Source organism: Carlito syrichta, unplaced genomic scaffold (genome assembly GCF_000164805.1).
Source record: "Carlito syrichta isolate Samal-C Ts95f unplaced genomic scaffold, Tarsius_syrichta-2.0.1 Scaffold313443, whole genome shotgun sequence".
Classification (NCBI taxonomy): Eukaryota; Metazoa; Chordata; class Mammalia; order Primates; family Tarsiidae; genus Carlito; species Carlito syrichta.
In genome coordinates this window covers 133,423-142,927 of record NW_007257539.1, presented here as the reverse complement: position 1 = coordinate 142,927, position 9,505 = coordinate 133,423, and the positions used below count along the sequence as shown (strand labels likewise).

Below are 9,505 nucleotides of genomic sequence, written 5' to 3'. Positions count from 1 at the left end.
CCACTCACCTCAGCCTCCCAAAGGCACGGGATTACAGGCTGAGCTACCGAGCCTGGCAGTAGCAACATTCTTTACTCGTGTGCTGCCTATATTTGTAACTTGCAACATGCTACTCAAAGTAAGTGAATGGGACATAGTTTAATGGACTAAAACAATACACATAAAAGAAAAATACTTAAAAAAAATAAAACATGGAATAAAACCATGTCCATAAGATTCAAAAGCTTCCTTTATGAAGTAAATAATATATATTATATATATATATATATATATTTTTTTTTTTTTTTAATGAAATGAAGTTTATTAAATGCGACAGAAAAGTTCTTGGCAGAGATAGGGGACTCGAAAAGTAGGTTAACAATCATTCTTATATTGCTAGTGTCAAGTTCACAATTACTTATCTCATTTCCAATTTTGTTTTTTCTACTGAAGTAAAAAACCCCAGTACAAAGTAGAAATAGATGAGGAAAGTAAAAAGGGTCTTTTGCCCCTGAGACAAGAAGACAGAAAGAGAAGAAAAAGAAATAAAGAAAAGAAGGGTAGGAAAGAGGAGGGAGAAGAAAACTGATAATCTTTGCTCCAAACAATAGAACTAGCTTTCCAAATCCTGTTACAATGCATGGCAATCTAAGTTGTGGTTTTCAATAAGGACAACTACACAAGGTAGATGAGTCCAACATGTGAAAGAAAAATAGTTAACAAATGAGATAACCTTTTGCTTTTGATTATAAAAATAGTATTCTAAAAATAGTACGAACACATAGTCAGCTGACAAAACTGTTTCAAAATTTTTCAGGATATATCTAACATGAAAATATTCAACACAAAATTATTTTGTCAATGAATGCAGGCAACGAGTATAGATAGGTTATATTATTTATTAACTTTATTTTAGTTATGGTTAATTACAAAATACAAAACGGAGTGCTGAGTCTATTAGAGAGTCACTGCTTTATTTTATTAGAGACGGGATCATGCGCTGTTGCCCAAGGTGGTCTTGAACTCCTGGGTTCACGCAATCCTCCTGCCTCTACCTCTCAAAATGTTGGGATTACAGGCATGAGCAACAGCACCCAGCTGAGAGTCACTGCTTTAAACCAAGCAAGAATGTCTTTTCAAAAGACCAAGAACAGCCATGGAAAACTTTTAAGGGCAGGAATGGTGCGACACTTTAGGAAGAAATCTGGAATATGATAAGCATTGATTGGTGGGGACACCAAAATAAAATTGCCAGGAAAATGCTGGTATCACTGAAGAGGACAGTGATAGATATTTAATTATTTTTTTGTTGTTTGTTTTTTCTTACGCCCCGACTGGAGTGCAGTGGCCGCTCCCAGCCACCGCAGCCTCGACCTGCTGGGCTCCGGCGATCCTTCCGCCTCAGCCTTCCGAGTAGCCGGAACTACAGGCGCACACTACCATGCCCGGCTAATTTTTGATTTTATTGTAGAGATGAGGTCTCGCCAAGTTGCCCAGGCGGGTCTCGAACCTGCAGGCTCAGGCAATCCACTCACCTCGGCCTCCCAAAGCGCTGGGATTACAGGCTGAGCCGAGCCAGGCCTGATACTTAATTATTTAATTATGACCATACAGGACATTCAAAGAAGGAGCTGCCTTTGCATAAGTATACCTGTAGGGCAGGAAGTACAATGCTTGGTTACAAAGTAGCAAGTAAGGGACATAATGAAGGACATAGTATTGCCCTCCCTCCCCTTCATCTACCAAATACTTTCAGGGGAAGCCAACAACAAAAAAAAGCTGCTGGGAAAATCTCAGGAAGATAACTGATCTGAACACAGTTCAAAGGTCCCTGAAAACTATGAAATCATGATGCCAGTCTGAAATTCCCTGACCTCACATTTAAAGAAGGCTCAGGCTAGGTCCAGTGGCTCATACCTGTAATCCCAGTACTTTAGGGGGCCAAGGCAGGGGGACTGCTTGAGCCCAGGGGTTCAAGAGCAGCCTAGACAACATAATGAGTCCTTGTCTCTACAAAAATAAAAAAATTAACCGGCCATGGCGGCTCAGGCTCAGCTACTCGAAGGCTGAGGCAGAAGGATGGCCTGAGTGCAGAAAGTCAAGGCTACAGTGACCAGTGATTGTGCCACTGCCCTCCTACCTGGGTGACAGAGTGAGAGCTCTACTCAAAAATAAATAAATAAACGAGAGGAGGAAGGGAGGGGAGGGGAGGGGAGGGATTTTCAAAACAAACATATATATATATTTTTGAGTTGGACTCTCACTCTGTAGCCCAGGCTAGAGTGCAATGGCACACTCACGGCTACTGCAGCCTTGACCTGCTGGGTTCAGGTGATCCTTCCGCTTCAGCCTTCCAAGTAGCTGGAACTACAGGCACACGCCATTATGTCTGGCTAATTTTTTTGATTTATTGTAGAGATGAAGTCTCGCCAAGCTGCCCAGGCTGGTCTCGAACCCATGAGCTAAGGCAATCCTCTCACCTCGGCCTCCCAAAGTGCTGGGATTATAGGCGTGAGCCTCCATGCCTGCTCATAACAAATATTTACAAAAGCATATCAACACACGGTACCATTCAGTTTCACAATAAAATTTGCTATTTTTATGGCTAAAATAAGCTTACTTGTTTTAACACATGAAACTTTCAGGAAATAAATGGGTACCATTCAGTTTCACAATAAAATTTGCTATTTTTATGGCTAAAATAAGCTTACTTGTTTTAACACATGAAACTTTCAGGAAATAAATGGTTCCTAACCACTGTCTCTGCTTGTTCAAAGTTGTCCAATATCCAACTAGGACCTCAGCTGAGAATCATTGTCATACCCTGTCTACTTATGTCATTTTACATCTGCCATCTACAGAAAAGATTCCATATCAAAGGACACAGGTTGCTGACCTAAATGAAGCCTGAGGGGTTAATCATGGGCTAATCTATATCAGGACCAAAATATATTTCTGGGGAAATGTTTTTGTAATAAAAATATTTGAGTCGGGCTCGGTGGCTCAGCCTGTAATCCCACGCCTTTGGGAGGCTGAGGTGAGTGAAATGCCTGAGCCCGCGGGTTCGAGACCCGCCTGGGCAACTTGGCGAGACGTCATCTCTACAATAAATCAAAAATGAGCCGGGCATGGTAGCGCGCGCCTGTATCCCCATCTACTCGGAAGGCTGAGGCGGAAGGATCACCGGAGCCCAGCAGGTCAAGGCTGCAGTGGCCGGGAGCAGCCACTGCACTCCAGTCTGGGCGACAGAGTGAGACTCCAACTCAAAAAAAAAAATTGAAATAAATGATTAAAAACAACATAACCACACTATAGGGATTTTTAAAAACAGCAAAGGGGGAAAACCATCTCTTTTGCTAAAAACCAACCATATCGGCCGGGTGCAGTGGCTCAGCCTGTAATCCCAGCACTTTGGGAGGCAGAGGCGAGTGGATTGCCTGAGCCTGCGGGTTCGAGACCAGCCCTGGGAACTTGGCAAGACCTCATCTCTACAGTAAATCAAAAAATCAGCCGGGCATGGTAGCGCATGCCTGTGAAATAATGTAGACATGTCTAAGGATTGAGAGAGAAACCACAGCAGTCAGTCTTTTTTTTTTTTGAGTTGGAGTCTCACTCTATCGCCCAGACTGGAGTGCAGTGGCCACTCCCGGCCACCGCAGCCTCGACCTGCTGGGCTCCAGCGATCCTTCCGCCTCAGCCTTCCAAGTAGCTGGAATTACAGGCACGCGCTACCACGCCCGGCTGATTTTTTGATTTATTGTAGAGATGAGGTCTCGCTGCCCTGGTGGGTCTCGAACCCGCGGGCTCAGGCAATCCACTCACCTCAGCCTCCCAAAGGCGCGGGATTACAGGCTGAGCCACCGAGCCCGGCTAGCAGTCAGTCTTTAAAGACTTAATTATAAAAGAGAAAAAGGAAATTAATACAGGCATATAGAATGGTGCTTTTCAGGAAATGAGTACATAAATACATTACAAATGACTCTAGACAATGAGAGGAAACAGTTATTTAAAAACTGAAGAAAAATTCCCTAAAAATTAACCTTAATCACAAACTTAAAAGCATTCTAAAGCCAAACATACTAAAACTGAGAAAGTTAAAAGCTCGATCACAACTGGACAGAAATAACTTGGCAGTCAAGTCTAAAATCACTATTAACCAAAAAAGGCAGATGATTACATGTACTCTGTAAGATCAGAGTAAAATACAAAACATCCAAAAATTAGGTCTTAAAGAGACAGGATATATGTGCAAGAAGCCAATAATCATCAAGAGATTTACAGTCTAAACATTCTCAGGAAATAACATAAATCAACAACTACATGTGAATAATTTGTGCTCAAGCAACAGTCAATTCCTGAAAATGACACATCTTTAACCAGGAGTGTGTGTCCTCTGAAATAGGCAAAGCTCCCCCCTTCTTGAATGTTCACTTTACTTGAAGAATTAAAACACATGTGGGTATATCATGAAGCATGCCAAATATGCATTACCTCTTTTTCTTTTCTTTTTTTTTTTGAGTTGGAGTCTCATTCTGTCACCCAGGCTGGAAGGCAGTGGTACACTCCTGGCCACTGCTGCCTCAGCCTGCTGGACTCAGGAGATTCTTTTGCCTCAGCCTTCCAAGAAGCTGCAACTACTGGCACGCGCCACCATGCCCAGCTAATTTTTGGTTTATTGTAGAAATGAGGTCTCACCAAGTTGCTCAGGCTGGTCTCGAACCCGTGGGTTCAGGCAATCCTCTCACCTCAGCCTCCCAAAGTGCTGGGATTATAGGCATGAGCTACTGCACCCAGCTTATGTTACTTCTAATGACAAAAATTAAGATTTCAAACAAAAATCGCTTGCATTCTTTAGCCAGCATGGTGATGTTAGCTGTTAGAGATATCTTGGTGACAAAGTCTTGAAAGGTACAGTTTATAGCTCAGATATAGTTTATAGAGGCAATGAATTGTTTTAGTGACTACTAAAGTAACTAAGTACTACTTTCAGTAACTACTAAAGTTACACAGAAATGAGCAAATTAAAATGTACCTTTGTTTGTTTATTTCAAACAACCCGGTATTTTTCAATCTTGATCAATCCCCTAAAAACCCAAGTGCGCCCAAAGAAGTACTTTAAATGTAAACACTTACTTAGGAAACCAATTTAATCCTAGGTGCTCTGTCTTGGAATATAATATTCTTTCCACCATGTCATAAAGTGGTCTCCAGGGTAACTCCAAGTCATCTCTTGAAAGAAGTTCCTTTTTCCTTTATTTTTTTTTTTAAAAAAAGGAAGAACCTATTATGTATCTGTACATTATAGGAGTATATATCACAATTACTACACAAATATTGCTACTCTTCACTGCCTTTCCCCATCGATAGCTGCTCACTGGCAGAACATGGTGTCACGAAGAGGAATGCACTAGACTCTTGCTGCTGCTCAAACATCAAAAAGCACCAGGAAAAAGGGGTATTGAAATTTGTGTCACTGTTACTGTAGATGAATTTCATATTTTTGCACACTATGGAATAATGTTTCCAGTATTGTACTGGATATTTGGGATAAACAAAGTAATCTACGAGCCTGTCTCCTCAGGGCTTTATAACCTATACATGTAAGGGAAATCCAGTGTGTGCTAGAGAAGAAAAGGAGCCATGGAAGAGATGGAATTTTAATTAAATGATCAGTTAACACAAACAATTAAACTTATCATACTGTTTTCTGCAATCTTTTTCCAAATTAGCAATTTGAGACTTGGCCTTTTTACCAAAAGCACTTAGTTCTCATTCCTTAAAACCTTGAAGAAACAAACCAACCTTAGCAGAAATCACTTACTTTAGCAGAAATGCTAAAGTAAGCACAAACATTAGCAGAAATGGACTTACTTTAACAAGTTGATCAAGAGGCGGGCAAATCCCTGCATCATGCTGATTTCCAGTTTTGGAATTGATACCAGTTCATACAATAACTTAATAAAAAGAACATGATCTTCTTTGCTAAACTTTCTTCCATAAAGTCGAATATATCTACAAGAGAAAAACAGATACAGTCTTTAAAAATAGGTATGGTCAGCCAGACTCGGTGGCTCAGCCTATAATCCCATGCCTTTGGGAGGCTGAGGTGAGTGGATTGCCTGAGCCCGCAGGTTGGAGACCTGCCTGGGCAACTTGGCAATAAATCAAAAATTAGTTGGGCGTGATAGCGTGTGCCTGTAGTTCCAGCTACTTGGAAGGCTGAGGTGGAAGGATTGCCGGAGCCCAGCAGATTGAGGCTGCGGTGGCCGGGAGCGGCCACTGCACTCCAGTCTGGGCGACAGAGTGAGACTCCAACTCAAAAAAAAAAAAGGTATGGTTTTCCTTTAATGCTGAATTGAGATTGAGAAAAAAATTAAATAAAATAGGTATAGTGGCACAACCATATTCACTACAGCATTTTCCATATTAGCCAAGATGTAGACACAACCTGAATATCCACAGGGAGATAAATGGATAAAGAAAATGTGGTATATGTAATACGATGGATTCTCCAACCTTAAGAAGGAAATCCTGTCATTTGCTACAACTTGGATGAGCCTTGAGCAAGATTAAGCCAATCACAAAAGACAAGCATTGTCTGATTCTACTCATATGAGGTATTTAAAGTAATCAAACTCACAGAAACAGAAAGAATAGTGGTTTCCAGGGGCTGGGAGGAGGAGAAAATATGGAATTTTTGTTCATGGGTATAGTTTGTCATGTAAGACGAAAAAGTTTTACAATAATGTATATACATAGTTGAAAATACTGTATTGTACGCTTAAAAACTATTAAGGGGGTAAATTTGTTATATGCTTTTTTAATCACAATTTTTAAAAAACAGGTGTGGTGATACCTTAATTTCAAATGTCTTTGATGTTAGCATTTTATATCTATTCTCATTGTTGGGCAAAGAATTATTCATACTTTAATCAAGAGATTACCTAAGTATTATAATAACAAGGGGCCTATAATGATAACTAAGTTCTTATCTATGTCAAATGACCAACTACAACACCGTTGTCTTATTGTTGTATGGTCTTAAATGGTGTTTGGTCATAAGTAAGAAGAGTTCCTCTGTCTCTTCCTTTATTAAGCAAATGCTTATTCAAGATAATGATCTACTACTTACAACTCCCTGAAACTATCTAAAAAAACAAATCAGGCTGGGCAAGGTGGCTCAGGCCTATAAACCCAGCACTCTGGGAGGCCAAGGTGAAAGGATTGCCTTAGCCCAGCCTGGGCAGTTTGGTGAGACTTCATCTCTACAACAAATCAAAAAAATTAGCCGAGCATGGTGGCGCGTGCCTATAGTTCCAGCAACTTGGAAGGTTGAGGCAGAAGAACACCTGAGCCCAGCAGGTTGAGGCTGCAGCAGCCATGAGCGTGTCACTGCACTCCAGCCTGAGCCACAGAGACTCCAACTCAAAACAAAACAAAACAAAAAACAGCAAAATCAAGGAATTGGCAGTAGCAGGATACCGCAGGGGTGGGGGCGGGGACACACCATCAATAAGGGTGCATGATCTCAAATCAGGCAAAATAGGGACCAAAGAGAACCCTAAGCTTTACCTATATACAATGTCCACTTGTACATATAATCCTGAATTATACTCCACATTTAATAAACTATTTTTAAACAAAACAAAAAAACAGCATATCAGCCGAGCTCATGACTGTAATCCTAGCACTTTGGGAGGCCGAAGCGAGAAGATTGCCTCAGTCCAGGGGTTCGAGACCAGTCTAGGCATCTTGGCAAGACCTCATCTCTACAATAAATTAAAAAATTAGCTGGGCGTGGTGGCATACACCTGTGGTTCCAGCTACTTGGAAGGCTGAGGTGGAAGGATCGCCTGAGCCCAGCAGATTGAGGATGCGGTGGCCATGAGCGTGCCACTGTACTCCAGCATGGGGGACAGAGAGAGACTCCAACTCAAAAAAAATAAATAAAAACAGCATATCACAACATAATTAAAGGCAAACAGCAAAAGAGTACAAATATAATGCATTGTATTAGTCATAAGAACTTTTTAAGAATGCATACAGCTTACTTGATACAATATAGCAAATTATATAACTTGTACTATTTGCTTCTAACAGGTAATGCATAACTACAATAAAATTAGTTTACTGCCAAAAACAATTTAATATTTTATCTCAAAATAAATACAATTTCTTTTGTTTTGGTTTGTTTGAGTCAGGGTCTCACTGTTGCCTAGGCCGGAGTACATTGGCATGATTAAGGCTCACAACAGACTCAAACTCCTGGGCTCAGGTGATCCTTCCATCTCTGCCTCCTGAGTAAGCTAGGACTACGGGTATATGCCATCAGGCCTGGCTAGGTTTTAAAAAAATTTTTAGACTATGTTGCCCAAACCAGTCTCTAACTCTTGGGCTCAAGCAATCCTCCCACCTAGACCTCCCAAAGTGTAAGAATTACAAGCAGGAGCCACCATGTCTGTCCAAACTGGTTTTTTGTTTTTGTTTGCTTTGTTTTCTTTTGTTTTTTGTTTTGTAGAGATGGGGTCTTGCTATTTTGTCAGGTTGGACTAGAACTCCTGGGCTCAAGGGACCTTTCCACCTCAGCCTCCTAAGTTGCTGGGACTATAGGTATCCACCACCACACACAGCTAATTTTTTGTTTTTTGTATTTTTGTAGAAACAGTCTTGATATGCTGCCCAGCACTGGTCTTGAACTCCTAACCTCAAGCAAACCTCCTGTCTTGACCTCCTGAGTAGCTGAGCCTACAGGTGCATACCACATCTAGTTAACTTTTTAAAACTTTTTTGTAGGCCAGGTGCAATGGCTCAGCCTATAATCCCAGCACTTTAGGAGGCCAAGGCAAGAGGGCTGCCAGGGGCTTCGAGACCAGCCTGGGCAACTTGGTGAGATCTCCTCTCTACAATAAATAACAAAAATTAGCCGGGCATGGTGGCATGCATGTATAGATCCTGCTACTTGGAAGGCTGAGGTGGAAGGATCACCTGAACCCAGCAGGTCAAGGCTGCAGTGGCCGGAAGCCTGCCACCGCACTCCAGCCTGGGCAACAGAGTGAGACTTCAACTCAAAAAAAAAAAAAAAAAAAAAAAAAATTTTTTTTTTTTTTTTTTTTTTGTAGAGTCAGTCTTGGTTTCCCAGGCTGGTTTCGAATTCCTGGTCTCAAACAATCCTCCCGCCTTAGCGTCCCAAAGTGCTAGGATTACTGGCGTAAACCCGGCCTGGCTAATTTTTTTTAACTACAGAGATACAATGTAATCAAAAGCACCAACTGTTAGCAAACTTAAGAAAAAGGTATACCAAAACCAAAGATGACTAATCATAGCAAAATTAAGGATTCAGAACTAACCAAAAATTTATTTAGAACAAATTGTTGGTTACTTAAAATTATAAAACCCTTTGAGGGACACTTTATTAAAATACATCAACAGAAAAGAGTCTTATCAGTATTTCGTATTTGATTTTTTATTTTTTTATTTTTATTTTTTTTTGGAGTTGGAGTCTCACTCTGTCACCCAGACTGGAGTG

The 9,505-nt window shown here is 41.0% G+C and overlaps 1 protein-coding gene across 2 annotated transcripts in view; it reads right to left on the bottom strand.

The window, feature by feature from the left end:
- Positions 1-9,505, bottom strand: part of PSME4 (proteasome activator subunit 4) — a 120,549-nt gene that overhangs the window by 96,385 nt on the left and 14,659 nt on the right. For both annotated transcript variants that reach the window (XM_021718780.1, XM_008070473.1), the window contains exons 2-3: positions 5,851-5,991; positions 5,113-5,229 (exon numbers count right to left, since the gene is read on the bottom strand). In XM_021718780.1, the coding sequence (XP_021574455.1) occupies positions 5,113-5,229; positions 5,851-5,891 (158 nt within the window). In that variant the 5' untranslated portion in view covers positions 5,892-5,991. The remainder of the gene's footprint in view (positions 1-5,112; positions 5,230-5,850; positions 5,992-9,505) is intronic.